The 25640-nt window shown below is 41.0% G+C and overlaps 1 protein-coding gene across 2 annotated transcripts in view; it reads left to right on the forward strand.

Annotated features, from left to right (window-relative positions):
* Positions 1 to 25640, forward strand: part of LOC133616020 (12S rRNA N(4)-cytidine methyltransferase METTL15-like) — a 187313-nt gene that overhangs the window by 101780 nt on the left and 59893 nt on the right. For both annotated transcript variants that reach the window (XM_061975001.1, XM_061975002.1), the window contains exon 3: positions 9589 to 9725. In XM_061975001.1, coding sequence (XP_061830985.1) covers positions 9589 to 9725 — 137 coding nt within the window. The remainder of the gene's footprint in view (positions 1 to 9588; positions 9726 to 25640) is intronic.

Consider the following 25640-nt stretch of genomic DNA (forward strand, 5'->3'; position numbering starts at 1 on the left):
TAGTGTTCCATTTAAGAGAGTCTCTGTCACTGATGAAGACAAACCCTGCTCACCTATGTGCAGACAATAAAAATCTAATAAAATAAAGACATTATTCCGACTGCTTTGGTGGCAAAGATTCTGACAGAAAATTGAAAAGGACTGTTGCTCATAAACTCAGGAGTGCCCAAAAACTTTAATAAAAGAATGAAATGAAGGCGTTCCAGTACTCAAATTCGAAGCAATAGTTCAAATCTGTCAGAGGCCTTATGGAAATAGAGACAGCACCATAATACTTTGCAGCACAAATGTGTAATGCTGGCTCAGCACTTCACCTCAGTATGGGACAAATGGGATCTTACATTGCCATCGGAGAAACGAGTCACTCACAAGTTGACCATGGGTATCATTCATACCACATTTAAGTGTTGGTTGGTATTGGTACAGGTCAAAACCCGACTTTGTAAAGTCAATGCTTCGAATGGAGCTGTGTTTTTGTTTAGGTTCTAAAGACTTGAAGAGCGGGCACCTGTGATGTTCCGATGTCTTTAACCCTTCCATCCGATGTAATACTTGTCCAATTCTCTCTAAAAAAAAAAGAAGATAATAAATGAGTTGCAGCTATTTAAAATAAAGCTGTGTCCACCTTTCCAGCTGACTATCATTAAGCGTCATTGCTTAACTGTTTTGGAAAAAGATCACAAAGGATGTTCTCCTGTTTTCTTAATGAACATCTCACGTCACAAGGCTCCATGTCCAAAAGCTGAAACACCACTGTTATGATCCAACATTCTTCAAAGCTGGCGTAAACTACTCAACAGCAATCCCAAAATTGATGCCCCATGCTTTGCGTGCAATTAAAGCTGTTTTACTCTTTAGCCAATGTGGATGGCAAGATGCCCCTGTGGCTTGTTCTGATTAGTTTTTTGAATGACAGAAAATAAAGGGTGCAGTGGATTCATATTGGGCTGAGCGGTAAACCGGTTTTATGAGTTACACCGATTTATTTTAAAAATAGGAATTTATTTGAGACAATGCCGCTATACAGATATACACTATATTGCCAAAAGTATTTGGCCACCCATCCAAATGATCAGAATCAGGTGTCCTAATCACTTGGCCCGGCCACAGGTGCATAAAATCAAGCACTTAGGCATGGAAAGCGTTTCTACAAACATTTGTGAAAGAATGGGCCGCTCTCAGGAGCTCAGTGATTTCCAGCGTGGAACTGTCATAGGCAACTCCCACCTCCGGCGGGACTTCTCTGCCATCCCTGTGGAGGTTGGGGGCATTGAGCAGGAATGGGCAATGTTCAAAGCCTCTATTGCTAAAGCTGCAGCTGCGAGCTGTGGCCAGAGTGTCTTAGGTGCCTCAAGGGGCAGTAACCCTCGAACACCCTGGTGGACAGCGGTGGTCAGGGAAGCCGTCCGACTGAAGAAGGAGTCCTACCGGGGGTATGTTATCCCAGGGGACTACGGAGGCAGTTGCAAGGTACCGACAGGCCGAAAGGGCAGCGGCCGTGGCTGTGGACGAGGCTAAGCAGAGGGTGTGGGAGAAGTTCGGGGAATCCATGGAGAAGGACTATCTGGCGGCACCAAAGCTGTTCTGGAAGACCATACGGCACCTCAGGAGGGGGAAGCGGGGAACCATCCAAGCTGTGTACGGCATGGATGGGACTTTGCTGACTTCAAGGGAGGAAGTCATGGGGCGTTGGAAAGAGCACTTTGAGGAACTCCTGAACCCAACTACATCAGACACACCCTCGAGAGCTGAGCCAGAAGGCAAAACTCTCGGTCTACCGACCTATCTACATTCCTACTATCACCTATGGTCATGAAGTGTGGGTCATGACCAAAAGAATAAGGTTGCGGATAAAAGTGGCCGAAATGAGTTTCCTCAGAAGGGTGGCTGGCATCTCCCTTAGAGATAGGGTAAGAAGTTCAGTCACCCGAGAGAGACTCGGACTAGAGCCGCTGCTCCTTTGCTTGGAAAGGAGCCAGCTTAGGTGGTTCGGGCATCTTGTGCGGATGCCTCACGTGCATCTCCTTAGGGAGATCCTCGTTGCACGTCCTACTGGGAGGAGACCCCGTGGCAGGCCAAGGACCAGATGGGGGGGATTACATCTCCTCTCTGGCCTGGGAACGCTTCGGGATTCCCCAGGAGGAAGTTGCTAATGTTGCTCTGGAGAGGGAAGTCTGGGGGTGTCTGCTGGAGCTGTTGCCCCCGCGACCCGATTCCGGATAAGCGGTTGAAGATGGATGGATGGAACTGTCATAGGATGCCACCTGTGCAACAAATCCAGTTGTGAAAGTTCCTCGCTCCTAAATATTCCAAACTCAACTGTCGGCTTTATCATAAGGAACTGGAAGAGTTTGGTAACAACAGCAACTCAGCCACCAAGTGGTAGGCCACATAAACTGACAGAGAGGGGCCAGCAGATGCTGAAGCGCAAAGTGCAAAGAGGTCGCCGACTTTCTCCACAGTCAGTTGGTACAGAGCACACAACTTCATGTGACTTTCCAATTAGCCCACGTACAGTACGCAGAGAGCTTCGTGGAATGGGTTTCCATGGCCGAGCAGCTGCATCTAAGCCATACATAACCAAATCCAATGCAAAGCGTTGGATGCAGTGGTAAAAAGCACGTCACCACTGGACTCTAGAGCAGTGGAGACACCTTCTCTGGAGTGATGAATCAAGCTTTTCCATCTGGCAATCATGACTGTTCACCAGTGCACACAGCAAGGTCCATAAAGACATAACGACAGAGTCTGGTGTGAATGAACTTGACTGGCCTGCACGGAGTCCTGACCCGAACCCGATAGAACACCTTTGGGATGAATTAGAACTGAGACTGAGAGCCAGGCCTTCTCAACCAACATCAGTGTGTGACCTCACCAATGCGCTTTTAGAAGAATGGTCGTAAATTCTTATAAACATACTCCGCAACCTTGTAGACAGCCTTCCCAGGAGAGTTGAAGCTTCATATGTGGGTCAAGGCAGGTGGTCAAATACTTTTGACAATATAGTGTATCTCTGCCATGCCTCCATGGTCCATCCATCCATTTTCTACCGCTTGTCCCGTTCGGGGTCGCGGGAGTGCTGGAGCCTATCTCAGCTACAATCGGGCGGAAGGCGGTGTACACCCTGGACAAGTCTCCACCTCATCACAGGGCCAACACAGATAGACAGACAACATTCACACTCACATTCACACACTAGGGCCAATTTAGTGTTGCCAATATGCCTCCATGGTGTGATTTTTATTTTTTTTAAATTTTTTTGTATTTGGAATCTGCATAGGTCCCGAAAATTTGAAATCACATGCCTCCATGGTGTGATTTCAAATTTTTGGGACCTATACAGATTCCAAATACAAAAAACAACAGGTACCAATAGATAAGACAAATTGCTTGCGCATAATAGGTCCCCTTTGAAACTGTCAACATTGGTCACTTGTTAGCTTCATCCTCTTATTCCTTCTTAAAAAGAGCTATAATTAGATTTTTTTAGTTTAGTTTCTGCACTTGATCCCCTGTGAAAGCCAAATGTTTTGCTGCCATCTTTAATTTGTCTTCTGAAGTTATTTTATTGGGGCAAAGTTAATGTTTTGTCTCAATGCTTAGCTAGATTTAGTTACTTTCCTTTGGTACAGCAATATTTGGTTTCCATCAATATTTAGCGATATCAAGATGCAATTTATATTTTGCCACTCTGCGTAAATTGCTTGAAAGAGTCCAAGCACCAGCTCTTATGAGTCTGAATGTTTTTGTGCACACACAGTTTTAGGGTTTCGGATTTACGGAGGCGGAAGAAACAAATCTAGCTGCCTTTCATTTGTGCTGTTCCAGAATATGCCAGCTCAGTTTGGGGTGGTCTGACAAAAAGCCTATCTAAAGAGTAGACAAGGTGCAAAAAAGTGGTGCATGCGATAATAGGCATCACACATTGTTCCTCTTTCTTCACTTTAAGTGAAGGGCGACATGAGGACCTTCACTTACATCCTGAGGTACAGTCCTTTTTTCCTCAGTACCACAGAGAACGTATTGTACCCAGAAGCAAACATTAACTTTCTTTTATCCTTTTATTCCCTTGAACTGTACTTCAAGTAATTCTTGGTTTTAATATGGATTCATTTCAACATCCATGGTATCAACGTTGTTATGCTTGTGTTTGACAGCACACTTAACACAATGTGCTGTGGAATTACCTGCTTGGTCCTCTCTAAGTTAGACTAAATTCCTAATAACACTACTCAAACACACTGTCAAATCACACTGACCACTGTTGTATTTAAACAGGCTTCATCCTACATGTGCAACTTTTCAGACTTATGTATATGATGTATATGAACATCTAGATCAGTGGCCCCAAATCACAGGTCCAGGGACCGATACCACTCTGTAACGCTTTTGCTACAGGCTCTCACAGAAACAATAAATAATTTTAAAACGACCACATTTTTTCTGACTTAAAATTGGCCTGTCCCACTAGAACACACCAATAAGCTTTTGTAGTAAAAAACCCCAAACCAGTGAAGTTGGCATATTGTGTAAATAAAAACAGAATACAATGATTTGCAAATCCATTTCAACCTATATTCAATTGAATAGACTGCAAAGACAAGATACTTAATGTTCGAACTGGAAAACGTTGTTATTTTTTGCTGGCACAAGTGACAAAAAAGACTCATCAAACACTTATTTGGAACATCCCACAGGTGAACAGACTAATTGGGAACAGGTGGGTGCCTTGATTGGGTATACAAGCAGTTTCCATGAAATGCTCAGTCATTCACAAACAAGGATGGGACAAGGGTCACCACTCTGTGAACAAGTGCGTGAGCAAAATGTCGAACAGTTTAAGAACAAAATTTCTCAATGAGCTAATGCAAGGAATTTAGGGATTTCACCATCTACGATCCATAATATCATCAAAAGGTTCAGAGAATCTGGAGAAATCACTGCACGTAAGCGATGATATTACGGACCTTAGGCGGTACTGCATCAAAAAGCGACATCAGTGTGTAAAGGATATCACCACATGGGCTCAGGAACACTTCAGAAACCCACTGTCAGTAACTACAGTTGGTCGCTACATCTGTAAGTGCAAGTTAAAACTCTCCTATGCAAGGCGAAAACCGTTTATCAACAACACCCAGAAACGCCGGTGTTCTGTGTTGTTAAAAGGAAAGGCCATGTAACGCAGTGGTAGAAAATGACCCTGTGCCAGCTTTTTTGCAATGTGTTGCTGCCATTAAATTCTAAGTTAATGATTATTTGCAAAAAAAAATATGCTTCTCAGTTCGAACATTGAATATCTTGTCTTTGCAGTATATTCAATTGAATGTAAGTTGAAAAGGTTTTGCAAATCATTGCATTCTGTTTTTATTTACGAATTACACAACGTGCCAACTTCACTGGTTTTGGGCTTTGTTTATTGAATTGATCTACACATGAACCCGGCATTTTGTAGATACAACTAATTACAACATTTGTATACTTCTCTCTTTGATTCTTGGTTATTCATTCAAGCATATTATCTTATTGCCACAGTCATATTTTTAACATCAAATCTCAGATTTGAATAAAAAAAGAAGTGCAATCCCCCACCACTTTTGTTTTTTTGGCCGTATATACAAAATCATATCCATCTTGTCATGATCCGTGGCCCGGATCATGTTTTGTTTAGTCATGTTCTGTTAGATTTGGACTCCCTTAGTTCCTGTTTTGTGCACCTCTGGGTTTGTTTTGGTTTCCATGGGTACTAATTGGGTTAACCTGCCTCTGGTTAGTGGTCGGCACACTCACCTGCTGTCGAGCACTAATCAGAGAGCTATTTATTCACCTTTCTCGCCACGCTCAGTCTGGCTTCGTTGTTTGCTGAATGCAACAGTTACGTTGGGTAATTCATGCTTCTTGATTCCTGTGCTTAAGTCTCACCTTAGCTTCCTGTGCGATCGGCACGCGTCTTGTTTGTTTTCTGCCTGTTTTCATGGTGTATGGTGTATAAAAAATAAATCATGTTCCCACCTGCGCGCTTTGTCCGGAGTGGACCGTCTGCTTCCCGGGAGAACAAACCCTGCAGTAGGATGCGATCCCCACGTGACACATCTAAGTTTACTGCTTTTGTTCAGTGTAGTGTTCACATTTACTTTTGTCCATACATCCAAAATACTGTTTGGATTAAAGTCTTGTTCCACATCAAGATTTACTGTATATGTCTGGTAATGATAAATGTTTGAAGTTCCTGACCTTCGATAGTGTCATTCAGTCTTTGACTCATGGTACTCTACCGCTGATGTGGTAGAGTTCATCCCTGAGTTGTGTATTTTTGTGAAAGTACTTCAGCTTACCTCACACAAACAGATGTTTGTTTTAATGGTACTTGTCAACCTCCTCAGCTCTACGCACTAGCTCTACGCATTGCTTCTTCAGGGGATACATTGAGTTTTATAAATACTTGAGGTCCATGGATGATGTATTTTCTTCATATTTCTTAGATATTTGGCTTTCTTAGCTATTTCTGCATTCTGCTTGCTTAGGTGCTCATTGATATACAAATTAGTTCCTTTAAACTTTTATTCCCTCTTTCAGTACAATCTTATGTTTTCTGCCTATGAATCTGATAATAATAGGTTGTTTCTCTCTGAGCTTTTCCGAGGCAACACATGACAAGCTCTGATGTTATTACAGTTGAAATCTATTCCTTTCGACTGGAGAAAGGCAGCCACTTGTTTCTGCTTGGCTCCTCAACACAAGGTTTTACTTGTAACCCGGTGATATTTAGATTGTTCATTCGTGAATATTGCTCCAAGTCCACTATAGGATTCTTAAGATATGCAATTTTGTTGTAGTTTTTCTCGTTTTTGGTACGTAGCTCCTTTACCAACTCAAGAATACATTCCTGAGATTTGTTTAACAACTATGATCTTTTTCTCAAGCAAGTCCAATTAAATTGTTATGTCGTTGACATCCACAGTGTACTCTGCTCCTCTTCTAGGATGTATTTTAACCGATCCACTGACACCGAACTTAGCTTACCGTTGCTAAATTACAATTAGTCTTTTAGCTTGTTGGATAGTTCACCTGCCAGCGAGCTCTTGCAGTGATGTCACTGCTTTTCCAACCGAACGTAGTCAAACCACAACTGTCGGACAACTTGCTTTCAATAATGTATATTCCACTGAAATTAGATTTAAACACTAAAACATTAGTCACCAGAGCATATGTGGATATTATAAAAAACAAACAAAAAAAACCCCATCAAATCAGCATAAAAAATCCAAAACTACACCCATTTAAATCCATTACAAGGGCTGATGGGGAAAAATGCAAAACACTCTCCACACTTAATCATGTTTGGCGCATTTTAGCTGCTTGATATTTCTGATTGTTTAAAAAAAACTTTAAGGAGGTCATCACAGAAGTAAACAAGGTAGGGGTCGAATTTTCACATACTCTCAATAACCAATTATAATGATTATTATTATCCATTATAATATTATAATAACATATAATCTTATATATATATATATATATATATATATATATATATATATATATTTATACATGTACTTACTTTGTATGGAGTCTGCTTTCGGCCCCCGGCCAACATTTTTAAGCCCATTGCGGCCCCCAAATCAAAAAGTTTAGACACCCCTGGTCTAAACGATATGCATTAGATATGCTTTGGCGTACATTTTGTGTAAATTGTGCTCCACAAACATATTTATTACCCGTTTTTTTGTCTATCAACAAGATGTTAATTCTTGGACGTGTTACCACGCCCCACCCTTTCCAAAATTATCATAATTTATCTTTTGAAAATGTACATTGTTTAAATATGTATCTTGAAGTCGTCACAGCAAATGCATTTCTCCAGATTGGACGAGAAGCTCCTTCCCCTCAAGCTGAGTGCTTTACTAAGTATCCAAATGTTGGCATGGTTTAAAACAAGTATCCAAAATGTAAATCATCATAGTTCCCTTTTAAAATGGTGTACTTACTATGAGGTCGGTGCTTTATTAAGTTATCTCTGCTTTCATTTCTATGCCACTTCTAAATCTCGCGAACGGCCAGGCATGAGATTTTGAGGATTTTATGAGAAATTAAAGAGATTTCCATGAGATTTTTTTAATTTCTCACATCACAACTTTAGGAAGTCTACGAGTGGCAACTTCCCGATGGTCTAGCAGTAATCAGCAAATACTGCTCAGTACAATATGCCAAATGTATGCCAAAAAGTAACAATATGAAAATCAAAGCTGAAACCGAAAACCGGCTTGTAGGGATGAAATAGCCTCTGTGTTTTTTACTGACCTAACGTATGTACGTATAATTATTATTATAAACTAATTTCTATCTTAAAAGTTCTGCTAATTTCTAGCTATACAAATCTTAATGTAGGATATCTTTTGGAGTATAATCGACATGGATTATGGACATGGACGGATCATTTCACTAGGTTTTAGCACTTCCTCCCCCCCTAAAATCAAGTCTTTTTATCTTTTACTTTGTCAGCTAGTTTTTGCAGTGTACAAACAAGATATTTGTGGGTCAACCAAAAACTTAGAACAAGAACAAAGTGAGGGATCTTCCATAGTGGAGCTGCCCACCTTTAGAATATACTGTAGGGCATACTTGCCAACCCTCCCGAATTTTCTGGGAGACTCCCGAAATTCAGCGCCTCTCCCGAAAACCTCCCGGGACAAATATTCTCCCGAAAATCTTTTGATTTTCAGCTGGAGGCCACGCCCCCTCCAGCTCCATGCGGACCTGAGTGAGGACAGCCTTTTTTCACGACAGGAGGACAACAGGGTGACAATAACTAAATCATCCAGACTAGACATAAATTGTATTATTATGTTTATCTTACCTAAAAATAAATATATTTATTAATTAAAAAAAAAAAAACTAAATACATTTTTACTATATTTTGCTAAAAACATCAACATTTATTGTATTTTTATTCGTATTTTTTCTGACTCCTTATTACGTCCAGCCATAGAATTATACATTAAAATAAACATATTTGAAATAATTAATTTAAAATGATCATAATAATTCATTTAAAATTGCCATATTTAATTATTAAAATAATTGCTTGTTTATCAACAACTTTAGCATTTTATTCATTACATTTTGAAGCTCTCAGAAGCCAAGTTATGTTATATTCCTTAAGATTTATTTATGCAAGTTTGAAGTATCAATTATCTAAACACAGTTTTGTTTGCATATTTTCAGGATGGAGATATATATATATATATATATATATATATATATATATATATATATATATATATATATATATATATATATATATATATATATATATGAAATACTTAACTTGGTGAATTCTAGCTGTCAATATACTCCTCCTCTCTTAACCACGCCCCCAACTACGCCCCGACCACGCCCCCCACCTCCCGAAATCGGAGGTCTCAAGGTTGGCAAGTATGCTGTAGGGAACTCATTATATTGTCAGCAGAGCTCAACAGTCTTCTACTAGTTTACCTTCTAACATTTTCCTATTTCCTATTTCCTATGTCTTGCGATGACAATACGTTTTATTTTGTAGATAAAGTTCTTTTTTTGCTTCCTCTCTGGTAGGTGGTCCTGGACATGACATTCGGTGGCGGCGGTCATACCAAAGCAGTACTGGATGCGGATTCTGATGTTACAATCCTGGCCTTGGACCGAGATCCCGCCGCAATTTCCCTGGCCCAGCAGTTAGCCAAGGAACACCCGTAAGTGATTTACTGGAAAAGACGGTCAAGCCTATGTTACTGACTGTCGAGACAAATGTTTATACAAGATGGGGGTCTGTGTTTCACCCTTTTTAATGTCACAGTTGACAGCTTCACCATTTTGAGCAGTGTTGGTGGCCATTAGCTCTGAAAACATACGTAGGTGTGATACATGACTGCATTTCTTGCTGTTTGCCCGAGTCCAATCACATATTGTGATCCGGTGACTGAGTTCCTTTGTCCAATCAAGTCAATTTTCCTTCGTAACTTGCAGCTTTTCTCTCCCCACGCAGAGCTGGTGGGCCCAGCGTGTTATTTGTCAGAGTAAGGGCCCCCGACTGCAGTGTGAGGGAGATACCTCCCACGGACGATCTATAAGATATGAGGGGAGGGGGCAGGAAGGCGAGAGAAGCCTGGAGAAGTTATAAAGCGAAAAGGAAAAAAAAAAGAAAAGGAAAAGACGAGAGTGGGAGAACAGGGAGACACGACGACACAACGCCAGGGTGACACGGCGTGTGCGTGTTCATGAGCAAGCCGGGGGAGGACGAAAATGAGATTTTCTAAGACCACGGCGTGGGAAGGAATCCTTTTACGTAGATTCTGGGGAAACCTCTCTCAAGGGAATCTGCAAGAGAAATGTGCCTGTGAGCAGGGAAGGACAATTAAGAGAGAGAGAGTTTCCAAACACTATTCTGTCAGCAGCAATATACCCCTGCTGTAAACTCTCCTCCGCCTACTCATGATGCAAGTTGAGAGAAGATAGAGAAATCTTGCAATTAACCAATATTATTGGAAGCTTGAGTAAAAGGCCCTTGCAGCCTACGCAGTGCATTCTTTGCCAGGGTTGGAGGATTTTCTCTCTCCTCTGCGCTCTCAAGGGTTAGCTCGATGGAAATTGCAAAGCCCCGGTGTGGCGAAACCTCTTTTAAGGCGAAAAAAACAAATCAATTTCCAAATGAATTGCGAGCGTCACAGCTTGCTTGTAAAAGTAACCCCCTGCATGTTTGAAACGCAGCATTTTGTTTCCTTTTCATCTGTCATATTTGCAACAGGCTGGATGGAGCCTGGCAGCACGGTGGTACAGGGGTTAGTGCATGTGCCTCACAATACGAAGGTCCTGAGAAGTCCTCAGTTCAATCCCGGGCTCGGGATGTTTCTGTGTGGAGTTTGCATGTTCTCCCCGTGACTGCGTGGGTTCCCTCCGGGTACTCCGGCTTCCTCCCACCTCCAAAGACTTGAACCTGGGGATAGGTTGATTGGCAACACTAAATTGGCCCTAGTGTGTGAATGTGAGTGTGAATGTTGTCTGTCTATCTGTGTTGGCCCTGCGATGAGGTGGCGACTTGTCCAGGGTGTACCCCGCCTTCCGCCCGAATGCAGCTGAGATAGGCTCCAGCACCCCCCGCGACCCCAAAAAGGGCCTAGCGGTAGAAAATGAATGGATGGATGGATGGAGCCTATCCAGCGGCACTCGGGCTGAAGGCAGCGTGCACCTTGGACAAGTCGCCACCTCATAAAGCATCGCGCTGGAAATATATTCAAAGCCAGCAAAACTAAAAATCAATTTGTGAGGCATTTACATTATTGAAAATGACATTGTTAGCTAACTTTTCTGAGAAACAGCAAGTTCCAGACAATTATAAAACATGTCCACTGTGGAGGACACTGCTTCTTATAAAGTAGCTTCTTATAAAGTAGAAGTTGAAAGACAAGTATAAGATAAATATATATATATGTATATACATATACATTGACTCACATATGAACTTGAAGTGCCATCCCATTCTTAACCCATAGGGTTCAATATGATGTCGGTCCACCTTTTGCAGCTATAAATAAATGATAAATGGGTTGTACTTGTATAGCGCTTTTCTACCTTCAAGGTACTCAAAGCGCTTTGACACTACTTCCACATTTACCCATTCACACACACATTCACACACTGATGGAGGGAGCTGCCATGCAAGGCGCTAACCAGCACCCATCAGGAGCAAAGGTGAAGTGTCTTGCTCAGGACACAACGGACATGACGGACATGGGGATTGAACCAGGGACCCTCGGGTTGCGCACGGCTACTCTCCCACTGCGCCACGCCGTCCCTATTACAGCTTCAACTCTTCTGGGAAGGCTGTCCACAAGGTTGCGGAGTGTGTTTATAGGAATTTTCCACCTTTCTTCCAAAAGTGCATTGGTGAGGTCACACACTGATGTTGGTCGAGAAGGCCTGGCTCTCAGTCTCCGTTCTAATTCATCCCAAAGGTGTTCTATCGGGTTCAGGTCAGAACTCTGTGCAGGCCAGTCAAGTTCATCCACACCAGACCCTGTCATCCATGTCTTTATGGACCTTGCTTTGTGCACTGGTGCACCTGTTCCCACAAGGTTGGGAGCATGGAATTGTCCAAAATGTTTTGGTATCCTGGAGAATTCAAAGTTCCTTTCACTGGAACTAAGAGGCTAAGCCCAACTCCTGAAAAACAACCCCACACCGTAATTCCTCCTCCACCAAATTTTACACTCTGCACAATGCAGTCCGAAATGTACCGTGGCCTACCAATTCGTGGTTGAGTTGCTGTTGTGCCCAAACTCTTCCATTTTTTTAAATAATAAAGCCGACAGTTGACTTTGGAATATTTAGGAGCGAGGAAATTTCACGACTGGATTTGTTACACAGGTGGCATCCTGTGACAGTTCCACGCAAGAAATCACTGAGCTCCTGAGAGCGGCCCATTCTTTCACAAATGTTTGTAGAAACAGTCTCTCTCTAAGTGCTTGATTTCATACACCTGTGGCCGGGCCAAGTGATTAGGACACCTGATTCTGATCATTTGGACGGGTAGCCAAATACTTTTGGCAATGTAGTGTATATATATATATATACATATATATATATATATATATATATATATATATATATATATATATCCATCCATCCATTTTCTACCGATTGTCCCGTGTATATATATATATACCGGTATATGTACTTTTATTCTTGAAAGGGTGGATGTTCCTTCACTATTTTTTATACTTGAAAATACGTGTTTGTATTAATAATTATGATTACAACTTTGAACATTATGTTTGTGTTTAATTACAGTAAGTGCGTTTATCCTAAACTTCATTTTAAAGAGAAACTGCACTTTTTTTGGAATTTTGCCTATCGTTCACAATCATTATGAAAGACATAACGACGGATGGATTTTTTTAATGCATTCTAAATCCTAAATTAAAGTCCGCTTACAGCGGAGCCAATGGGAGCTCCTCTATCCATCCATCCATCCATCTTCTTCCGCTTATCCGAGTTCGGGTCGCGGGGGCAGCAGCCTAAGCAGGGAAGCCCAGACTTTCCTCTGCCCAGCCACTTCGTCCAGCTCTTCCCGTGGGATCCCGAGGTGTTCCCAGGTCAGCCGGGAGACATAGTCTTCCCAACGTGTCCTGGGTCTTCCCCGTGGCCTCCTACCAGTCGGACGTGCCCTAAACACCTCCCGAGGGAGACGTTCGGGTGGCATCCTGACCAGATGCCCGAACCACCTCATCTGGCTCCTCTCGATGTGGAAGAGCAGTGGCTTTACTTTGAGCTCCCCCCGGATGGCAGAGCTTCTCACCCTTGCTCTAAGGGAGAGCCCCGCCACCCGGCGGAGGAAACTAATTTCGGTCGCTTGTACCCGTGATCTTGTCCTTTCGGTCATGACCCAAAGCTCATGACCATAGGTGAGGATGGGAACGTAGATCGACCGGTAAATTGAGAGCTTTGCCTTCCGGCTCAGCTCCTTCTTCACCACAACGGATCTATACAGCGTCTGCATTACTGAAGATGCCGCACCGATCCACCTGTCCATCTCACAATCCACTTTTCCCTCACTCGTGAACAAGACTCTTAGGTACTTGAACTCCTCCATTTGGGGCAGGGTCTCCTCCCCAACCCGGAGATGGCACTCCACCCTTTTCCGGGCGAGAACCATGGACTCGGACTTGAAGGTGCTGATTCCCATCCCAGTCGCTTCACACTCGGCTGCGAACCGATACTGTGAGAGCTGAAAATCCTGGCCAGATGAAGCCATTAGGACATCGGAGGCGGTACCTCTGGATTGGCAGACCGGGGTGGTGGTTCCTCTCTTTAAGAAGGGGAACCGGAGGGTGTGTTCCAACTATCGTGGGATCACACTCCTCAGCCTTCCTGGTAAGGTCTATTCAGGTGTACTGAAGAGGAGGCTACGCCGGATAGTCGAACCTCGGATTCAGGAGGAACAGTGTGGTTTTCGTCCTGGTCGTGGAACTGTGGACCAGCTCTATACTCTCGGCAGGGTCCTTGAGGGTGCATGGGAGTTTGCCCAACCAGTCTATATGTGCTTTGTGGACTTGGAGAAGGCATTTGACCGTGTCCCTCGGGAGGTCCTGTGGGGAGTGCTCAGAGAGTATGGGGTATCGAACTGTCTGATTGTGGCGGTCCGCTCCCTGTATGATCAGTGTCAGAGCTTGGTCCGCATTGCCGGCAGTAAGTCGGACACGTTTCCAGTGAGGGTTGGACTCCGCCAAGGCTGCCCTTTGTCACCGATTCTGTTCATAACTTTTATGGACAGAATTTCTAGGCGCAGTCAAGGCGTTGAGGGGATCTGGTTTGGTGGCTGCAGGATTAGGTCTCTGCTTTTTGCAGATGATGTGGGAGCTCCTCTATTCCGCCCAAAAAAATCCAATAAATAACCATTCAAAAAGTGCCAACAATACTCCATTTACATTTTGTGACTTGAATATTAACCAAGTATTAGTGATATTCTTTTTATAAGCGCTAACACACACAAACTATTTAGTGCGGTGCCGTTATCACTTCCGTGTGTGCTTGTGTTTACATCATCTACTGATTAGCTGCTTCCTCGTTTTGCTGCTCCCTGTACGTTTATTCTAGATCGAGGGTGTCAAACTCATTTAAGATCGGGGGCCACATGGAGAAAAATCTACTCCCAAGTGGGCTGCACTGGTAAAATCCCGGCACGATAACTTAAAAACAAAGACAACTTCAGATTATTTTGTTTGTTTAAAAATAGAACAACCACATCCTAAAATTTTACAAATCATAATGTTGTGGTATTTTTACACTTACATGTTGCGGTTAATAGTATTATATCTTTATTTGTCGTTATTTATATTTTCTGAATAAATTATGTGATAATGTTAATCAGTCAACTCATTTGTGTTAATTTTCAATCTATCAAGATAAAATAATTATATCAAAATCAAATGACATTATGTTATATATGTAGTTTGATAATTTTACTCGACTGGTGCATAATTTGCATAATGTTTTTTTTTGTTTTTTTTTACATATGTAGCATCATCTACAAAGATCGAAAGAATTGCTATTGTGACATCTAGTGGACACATTTAGAACAGCTCTTTCTTTCATTAAAAAATTTCAGGTACATTTTATACTTAGCAAACTCATCCTGCGGGCCAGATAAAACCTGTTCGCGGGCCTGATCCGGCCCTCGGGTCGTACGTTTGACACCCCTGTTCTAGATCATAAACCATGCATCTCACCTGGACAGAAGGTGGCTGTTGATATAATCCGATAATTTGGGACGCTTTGACCGCCATATAGGACCTGGAACTGTCGAGAACAACATGAAAAGCATTTGTCTCCCCACACCCCGTTTCTTCGCAAGGATTATGAGGCATTTTTCATCTAAATGGGAATATATGAACATTGCACAGTAAGTGATGTTTTATTATGTTTGCTTGCTCTCATGAAGTCTGCAGTGGACAGAAATCAGTGATGAAGGAAAAAAAAGCAAACGCGATGCATTTTTTTAAATTAATGCGCCGCATATGCTTAGAATGATCAAAATACATACATTTAAAATGTTATTACAATTGTGTTCATTAATACATTGCATATATACTTACATCATGTATATGAAACCCTAGTAGAAGTATGTTGACGTTTTTTAAGGGCTCTATAGGCAGAATTGGACAGCTCCCATTATTTAATATTTAGAATGCATTAAAAAAAAATCCATTTGTCTTCATATCTTTCATAATGATTGTGAACGATAGGCAATATTCCAAAAAAAGTGCAGTTCCCCCTTTTTTTTTTTTGACATGTACCACAATAATATTGTACTGTGGCCCTAATACTGTGATAATATCATACCCTGAGATTTTGATATCGTTACATCCCTTACAAGAATACACAAGTCATTTCTTTTAGCATTTTAATTTCTAATAATCAGCTCGTTCTCGGTGGCTAGCAATGCTACACAGCTAGCTTGACAGTGTATGTAGTTGTTTTAACAAGCATGACATGCTGCATGTATCATGATCAATATTATAGTGACTTACTCGATTAACATTTTTCCATTTGGTCCAGCTGGCCAGGGATGTTGTTTTTTCAGTTGATTTTCGGTATGCACTCCATTTATTTTGGCATAGCTTGGCTCCAAGCTCGACATGTGCGCCGACATGTCACGCCGGTTCTGACTTACTCGGCTTCCTCCAACGTTTCACCCTCCCTTCGTGTTCGCTGAGCTTCTATAACCAGCACTTCATCCATTTTATATTCAGGTTCAAAAATATAAGGTTGTGAATTTTAATTTTTGTCCAAATATAGCCATCTTTGTCATCTATTATCAAGTGTGCCATGATTAGAACACACACATTTGTTGGCAGAAGTAGGTAGTGCGTTGCTATGGTCACTGAAATTAATGTGTCCAGGAAATAAGTTTCGGTAATGCCTAAAATGACCAATTGAACAAAGGTACATATTGTTAGGAACAGGTCTGTAACTACATCTATCTACTGTATCTACATGTATATATCTACTGTATCTGTCTCTGTATAGACTTAGACTTAGACTTCCTTTTTATTGTCATTCAACTTTGAACTTTACAGTACAGATAAGAACGAAATTTTGTTTCATTAGCTCATGGTAGTGCAGGATAAAAAAGCAATAAGGTACATATATAAATAAATAAATAGATTACTGTACAGATAAATATATTGCAGTTTTTCATATGCATCCATGTTTATGGATGTATGTTATATTGTCTTTTTTATTCCAGCGAGTTAATCCATTTTGCGTGGTGTTGAGGGGATAATTATGATGCGTTCAAGAGTATTACGGCCTGAGGGAAGAAGCTGTTACAGAACCTGGAGGTTCTGCTTCGGAGGTTGCGGAACCTCTTTCTAGAGTCCAGCAGTGAAAACAGTCTTTGGTGGGGGTGGGAGGAGTCCTTGTAGATTTTCTGAGCCCTTTTTGCGATCTCCTGGATAGTAGGAAGAGGAGTCCTGATGATCTTTTCCGCCGTCCTCACCACTCTCTGGAGAGACTTCCAGTCTGAGGCATTGCAGGCTCCAGTCCAGACAGAGATGCTGTTGGTCAGCAGGCTCTCTATAGTGCCTCTGTAGAATGTGGTGAGAATGGGGGGAGGGAGCTGTGCTCTTTTCATCCGACGCAAAAAGTGCATGTGCTGCTGAGCTCTTTTTACAAGACCGGGTTATATTGTCAGTTATCTGCACCCCCAGGAACTTGGTGCTGCTTACCATCTCCACCGCTGTGCCGTTGATGAAGAGTGGAGCATGGCTGGACTGGTGCTTCCTGAAGTCAACGAAGATCTCCTTGGTCTTGTCGACATTCAGGTCCAGGTTGTTGGTTCTGCACCAGTCAACCAGATGTTTCACCTCTTCCCTGTAGTCCATGTCATTGTTGTCACGGATGAGGCCCACTACTGTCGTGTCGTCCGCATACTTCCCAATGTGGTTAGTAGTGGACCTGGCGCAGCAGTCATCAATGTATGTATGTATATATGTATATATATATATATATATATATATATATATATATATATATATATATATATATATGCAGTACGGGCCAAAACTTTGGACACACCTTCTCATTCAATGCTTTTTTTTATTTTCATGACTATTTACATTGTAGATTGTCACTGAAGGCATCAAAACTATGAATGAACACATGTGGATTTATGTACTTAACAAAAAAGGTGAAATAACTGAAAAACATATTTATATTCTATTTTCTTCAAAATAGCCACCCTTTGCTCTGATTACTGCTTTGCACACTCTTGGCATTCTCTCGATGAGATTCAAGCACACCTGTGAAGTGACAACCATTTCAGGTGACTACCTCTTGAAGCTCATCGACAGAATGCCAAAAGTGTGAAAAAAAGTCATCATCGCAAAGGGTGGCTATTTTGAAGAAACTAAAATATAAAAAATGTTTTCAGTTATTTCACCTTTTTTTGTAAAGTACATAACTCCACATGTGTTCAGTCATATTGTTGATGCCTTCAGTGACAATCTACAATAGTAAATAGTCATGAAAATAAAGAAAACACATTGAATGAGAAGGTGTGTCCAAACTTTTGGATACACCTTGTACTCCATCCATCCATCCATTTTCTACCACTTATTCCCTTCGGGGTCGCGGGGGCGCTGGAGCCTATCTCAGCTACAATCGGGCGGAAGGCGGTGTACACCCTGGACAAATCGCCACCTCATCGCAGGGCCAACACAGATAGACAGACAACATTCACACTCACATTCACACACTAGGGCCAATTTAGTGTTGCCAATCAACCTATCCCCAGGTGCATGTCTTTGGAGGTGGGAGGAAGCCGGAGTACCCGGAGGGAACCCACGCAGTCACGGGGAGAACATGCAAACTTCACACAGAAAGATCCCAAGCCCGGGATTGAACCCAGGACGACTCAGGACCTTCGTATTGTGAGGCAGACGCACTAACCCCTCCTTGTACTGTATATAAATAAAAATAAAATTGATGGAGGGTTTTTATTTTTTTTTCGAGGGCTTTGAAGGCAGGAGACAGCCATTAGCCGCATCTTGTAAGCATTTTTTTTATCTTTAGAATCCTAAAAAAAAAGACACGTGTGGTCTTGTCTGTCATAAATATTGTGAATGATAGGCAAAATCCCTTCCAAAAATTGCAGTTCCCCTTTAAGTATAAAAAACATGCAAAAGTGAAGACCCATTTTGTTCCAATTACCTCCCACCACTATCAATGTACACTTTCGTCAGCTGAATTGTGCTCTTATCCATGGAGGACCGGCCATTTCTCTCCAACACACTAGTGGGAGAAAATCTGGATGGTCCACAGGAAGATGTGGGGGAAAAAAGCAGGAGTAGTCATGCTATTACTAATCATCTAATCTTTGCCAATGGCTCAAGCTTTTCTTTATTGGTCTCTTCATTATGTCCATATTTATAAATATATTGGATGTGACTATGTAATTGTCTGGAATGTGTTACATTTTACACTTGTGGTAACCAACCTATTTGAACACAAAATCTGTCGTGTCGACTGATTAGTGCCAACATTTCAGTTTTTTCTCATTTCGCCGTTTTTGCATTAAAAGTTCAGGAACTTCCTGGAACCTTTAGTACCTGGAGCTAAAGGTTCCTATGGACCAGTGTGGTTTGCGTTTCCACTGCATTTCACAGCTTAGGGTAGTTTATACACATCAGGCTGATGACGTACACAGTAGATACTGTCACACTGAGGTGAGGCCACTTGCCCTTCCTCCTGTCTGAGGTCTTTCCTGATTGCCTGATTGTGCCCACCTGTGTCACCCTCCCTCATGTGTATATAGGCCTCGTCTTCCCCTGTCTTGTTGCCAGAGTACATCGTCTTATCGTGTACATACAGCCGTCTTCCACAGTCTTGTCCAAGTCGCTAAGTATTGCCTTGCTTTATTCTTTGATTTCTTTGTACCCTCTGAAGAAGGGTGATTTTGATTTGCTAAAATTTTTTGAGAATAGTTTCATAGCCGTCTTTTTTCCCTCCTCTTGGAGCGCTTGAATTTGTCGTTTTCTTAGCCCTTTATAGTGTCTAAATTGTTATAGTGTTTTTTTTAAATTATTAGATCCGTGTAGATTTTGCCATCACCTTTTTTCCTCTCCCTCGGGAGTGAGTTTCCGTGTATTGTTTTTTTGCCCTGTGCTAAAGGCCTACTGAAATGCGATTTTCTTATTTAAACGGGGATAGCAGGCCCATTCTATGTGTCATACTTGATCATTTTGCGATATTGACATATTTTTGCTGAAAGGATGTAGTAGAGAACATCGACGATAAAGTTCGCAACTTTTGGTCACTGATAAAAAAGCCTTGCCTGTACCGGAAGTAGCAGACGAGTAGCGTGACGTCACAGGTTGTGGAGCTCCTCACATCCGCACATTGTTTACAATCATGGCCACCAGCAACGAGAGCGATTCAGACCGAGAAAGCGACGATTTCCCCATTAATTTGAGCGAGGATGAAAGATTTGTGGATGAGGAAAGTGAGAGTGAAGGACTAGAGGGCAGTGGGAGCGATTCAGATAGGGAATATGCTGTGAGAGGCGGGTGGGACCTGATATTCAGCTGGGAATGACTAAAACAGTAAATAAACACAAGACATATATATACTCTATTAGCCACAACACAACCAGGCTTATATTTAATATGCCACAAATTAATCCCGCATAACAAACACCTTCCCCCACCCGTCCATATAACCCGCCAATACAACTCAAACACCTGCACAACACACTCAATCCCACAGCCCAAAGTACCGTTCACCTCCCCAAAGTTCATACAGCACATATATTTCCCCAAAGTCCCCAAAGTTAGGTACGTGACATGCACATAGCGGCACGCACGTACGGGCAAGCGATCAAATGTTTGGAAGCCGCAGCTGCATGCGTACTCACGGTACCGTGTCTGCGTATCCAACTCAAAGTCCTCCTGGTAAGAGTCTCTGTTGTCCCAGTTCTCCACAGGCCAATGGTAAAGCTTGACTGTCATCTTTCGGGAATGTAAACAATGAAACACCGGCTGTGTTATCCGGCACAACAGTCAGGGGGTGCATTCTACGGCGGGGGTGCGTTATCCGGCACAACACCTGCCGCAATACACCGCTTCCCACCTACAGCTTTGTTCTTTGCTGTCTCCATTGTTCATTGAACAAATTGCAAAAGATTCACCAACACAGATGTCCAGAATACTGTGGAATTTTGCGATGAAAACAGACGACTTAATAGCTGGCCACCATGCTGTCCCACAATGTCCTCTACAATCCGTGACGTCACGCGCAGGCGTCATCATACCGAGACGTTTTCGGCAGGATATTTCGCGCAAAATTTAAAATTGCACTTTAGTAAGCTAACCCGGCCGTATTGGCATGTGTTGCAATGTTAAGATTTCATCATTGATATATAAACTATCAGTCTGCGTGGTCGGTAGTAGTGGGTTTCAGTAGGCCTTAAGTTTCCTTTTTACGCTAGTGTGTCAAGTCTAGAGTTTATAGCCATTTGTTTATTCACTCTTTCTAAAGAGAGTTCTCAGAAACTGTTGAATAAAAGCCTCCGTCAATCGTTTCCCGTCTGCAACGGAGTCCTCATTCTTGCCAAGGTCTAACAGATGCAGTGGTACAGCATACTTCCGTATTCACCCCATGTAAATAAACAGACAATATTATGCCAGAATTATTGTATTAAAGTGTGAGTAAATAAAATACAAAGCAATGAGATACAAAACTATATGATTTTAAAACAAACTCTACTGAATTTTAATCAGAAGTCAGGCTTTTGTCCACTATGTCCAACAGTCAGAATGTCGTCCTTTTAGTAACTTATAAATGTATGTGTTATGGTCCATTCATGCTTTAAATAACAATACATAAATACATATAGGTCAGTGTTTATCTCACGACGACAACGTGAACACATTTTTAACGTTAGCCTTTTTGACATTAGCATTCGGTTCACTCGGGTTGAGGCTAATAAAAACACAAATGGCGTTTTGCTGACTACTTTTACAGCATGCAACAAAGTAAATAGGGAATATTAGATGTTATTAACCTTTGTTCCACTCGTTTACTGCCTACCCTATTTCACATTTATCATCAAAAAACAAGGTCGTTGAGTCCCAGTAAACAGCGAGAGTCACCGCTTGGAAATCTGTTGAAATACTTTATAATCATCTGTGAATATCTCTACCATCCAATATACAGAACCTATTCCAGGATAGAGATGCTCACCATAGTTACAGTCTTAGAGCAAACAACAAATTATATTTGCCTAAATTTAGAACAACTTTAAAATCAATGTGCATTTCAGTGCGTGGAGTCACTCTGTGGAACAGCTTAGATCAGTGTTTTTCAACCTTTTTTGAGCCAAGGCACATTTTCTGCGTTGAAAAAATCCAGAGGCACACCACCAGCAGAAATCATTAAAAAAACGAAACTCAGTTGACAGTAAAAAGTCGTTGTCGCAATTGTTGGATATGACTTTAAACCATAACCAAGCATGCATTAATATAGCTCTTGTCTCAAAATAGGTGTACTGTCACCACCTGTCACATCACGCCCTGACTTATTTTGACTTTTTTGCTGTTTTCCTGTGTGTAGTGTTTTAGTTCTTGTCTTGCGCTCCTATTTTGGTGGCTTTTTCTCTTTTTCTGGTGTTTTCCTGTATCTACTTTGTTTTAGCATTCAAGAATATTTCAGTTGTTTTTATCCTTCTTTGTGGGGACATTGTTGATTGTCATGTCATGTTCGGATGTACTTTGTGGACGCTGTCTTTGCTCCACACGCTGTAAGTCTTTGCTGTCGTCCAGCATTCTGTTTTTGTTTACTTTGTAGCCAGTTCAGTTTTAGTTTCGTTCTGCATGGCCTTCCCTAAGCTTCAATGCCTTTTCTTATGGGCACTCACCTTTTGTTTATTTTTGGTTTAAGCTATAGACACCTTTTTACCTTCACGCTGCCTCCCACTGTTTCAGACATCTACAAAGCAATTAGCTACCTGCTGCCACCTACTGATATGGAAGAGTATTACACGGTTACTCTGCCGAGCTCTAGGCAGCACCGACACTCAACAACAACACATAATTTGCAGAATATAATTACTGGTTTGCAAAAAATATTTTTAACCCAAATAGGTGAAATTAGATAATCTCCCACGGCACACCAGACTGTATCTCACGGCACACTGGTGTGCCACGGCACAGTGGTTGAAAAACACTGGCTTAGGGGACGAATTAAAAACGTGTTTCAACATGATTCAATTCAAAACACTGTTTAAAAAAGAAGTACTGAAGAAGTACGAGGAGGAAAGAGAGTGATGCCCTCAGCACAGAGCTAGTTCGTGTGCAGGAGTTTTTCTTGTTTTTGTTTGTATGGTATTGTTCTTGTATTATATGGTTTATGTTAAATGTGGAGTGAGTGAGAGGGGTTGGGATATTATAAGCATCTGCTTCATCCCACCCCTTTTCAAGCCTTGCATAAATGTCTCTGCCAAAATGTTAAAAAAAAAAAAAAAAAATTGTTGTACTGTGCAGGTTTTAAATAAATACTTCAATTCAATTCAATTCAATATGTTTAAAATAGTCCGTCCACTTCCCATAGCTTCACGTATAAAAATGAAATTTGTTAAAATTAATAAACATTGAACTTCGAACTAGTTTAAACACTACTGCTGAGGTGTAACACTACAAGACAGTTCTGCTAATCAGCGTTTTTCAGCACACAGATGCCACACAAAAGTTCCTGCAACTCGAATGTGCTAAACATTTTTCCTTCTTTCCATTGTCAAGTAACTTGTTGTGGAAAGACACAAGAAATAGAAAATAAACAAGTTGTCCTCGCATACTCTAATGGAGGCTGAGATCTTGATTACAAGGTTGTAGAGACGCCAGAACTGTGGGCAACCAGTCAGCGTTTGACAGCACAGCCCGCCCCTCAAAAGTTCCTCGGGAACTTTCCAAAGTATTTTATAGGTACAAGGAACCAAATTAGTTCCTATAGTGGAACTTAATTTCCCTGGGTAGCTTTTTGTACAAATATAAGGGGGTATTTCATTTATCTGGGTAAATGGGAACATTCCTGTGATTGAAAATGGTCTTTAGTGCTTTTTGCTCAATTGTTCCCAGTATTATTTATTTTTTGTGTTCAATACTATTTTTGCAGTATGCCACAGGCTGCGAATGGCCCCTCGGCTGCTCTTTGGGCGCCCCTGCTTTTGTGGCTTTTTCGTCGGAGCATGGCCTCCCTACTTACTTTACCATAGGATTTTAAATAAAAAACATGAATAAGTAATTACCATATTTTTCGGATTATAAATCGCAGTTTTTTTCATAGTTTGGGGGTGCGATTTATACTCTGGAGCGACTTATGTGTGAAATTATTAACACATTACCGTAAAATATCAAATAATATTATTTAGAAGCGACACAGAGGAAGAAGATTTCATGGAATTTAGCGATTAGGAGTGACAGATTGTTTGGAAACGTATAGCATGTTCTATATGTTATAGTTATTTGAATGACTCTTACCATAATATGTTATGTTAATATACCAAGCACATTCTCAGTTAGTCAAATAACGTACACTTATTCAGCCTGTTGTTCACTATTCTTTATTTATTTTAAATTGCCTTTCAAATGTCTATTCTTGGTGTTGGATTATATCAAATAAATTTCCCCAAAAAATGCGACTTATACTCTAGTGCGACTTATATATGTTTTTTTTCTTTCTTTATTATGCATTTTCGGCCGGTGCGATTTATACTCCGGAGCGACTTATAATCCGAAAAATACGGTATATTATTATATTATGTTCCAATTTAAGATAGCTAGCGATTAGTGCTCTAATTGCCAGCTAGTGACTAGAGGCGCAAGCTGCCAGCTAACAATTAATGCACTAGTTGCCGGCTAGCTACTAGCGGCCCTATACTGTTATTTTAATATCTTAGTATTGCATCATAACAAGGTAGCCATTTTTGTGTTATTTATATTTCTGCAGTCCTGCATATATTATTAAGTTAAATTAATTATTTGTTGCTTAATGAATGCTTGGGCCTACTGCGCTACTGCACTTTGGTGTTGGTCATTCTGGTGGTGTTTGATGGGCTGGGCGATATGACCTTTTTTTAATATCTCAATATTTTTAGGCCATGTCACGATACACGATATGTATCTCGATATTTTGCCTTAGCCTTGAATTAACACTTGATGCATATAATCACACCAGTATGATAATTCTATGTGTCTACATTAAAACATTCTTGTTCATACTGCATTAATATATGCTCATTTTAAACTTTCATGCAGAGAGGGAAATCACAACTAAGTCAATTTACCAAAACTGTATTTATTAAACAGTTATTAAGCAGTGACACAAACATTCATGTCATTTCAAAACAGGAAGTGCAAGATTGTCAGAGACATTTTAAAACAAGCTATGAGTGCACTTTTGTGCATGATGTCACTAAGATGACATATGAAAACAACACTGACTTAAAGTGCTCTTTTTGTACAGAACACCACTACAATAGTTTAAAACAAATAAAGTGCACTTTTGTGCATGATGTCACACAAGATATTTCAATAACTGTCAAATAAAAATGAGCTGCATAATAGGAAATCAAATGGTGTATGTCCTTCGCTATGTGGTAGGTTACTGCGGGCGTTATCTCCTTCTGTTGTGGACTATTTTCTTCATACGGTGTTGATGTAGAAATGGTTGCCTTGGCATTTTGTTGGTGTGGCACCGGCCGGCATACTTGGCAACCTTGAGACCTCCGATTCCGGGAGGTGGGGGGAGCGGGGGGGCGTGGTTAAGAGGGGAGGAGTATATTTACAGCTAGAATTCACCAAGTCAAGTATTTCATATATATATATATATATATATATATATATATATATATATATATATATATATATATATATATATATATATATATATATATATATATATAAGAAATACTTGACTTTCAGTGAATTCTAGCTATATATATATATATACATATATATATATATATATATATATATATATATAGGAGAAATACTTGAATTTGTGTTCATTTACTTACACATATACACACACATAACACTCAACTACTCATTGTTGAG

The sequence above is a fragment of the Nerophis lumbriciformis genome, linkage group LG15, assembly GCF_033978685.3.
Source record: "Nerophis lumbriciformis linkage group LG15, RoL_Nlum_v2.1, whole genome shotgun sequence".
Taxonomy (NCBI): Eukaryota; Metazoa; Chordata; class Actinopteri; order Syngnathiformes; family Syngnathidae; genus Nerophis; species Nerophis lumbriciformis.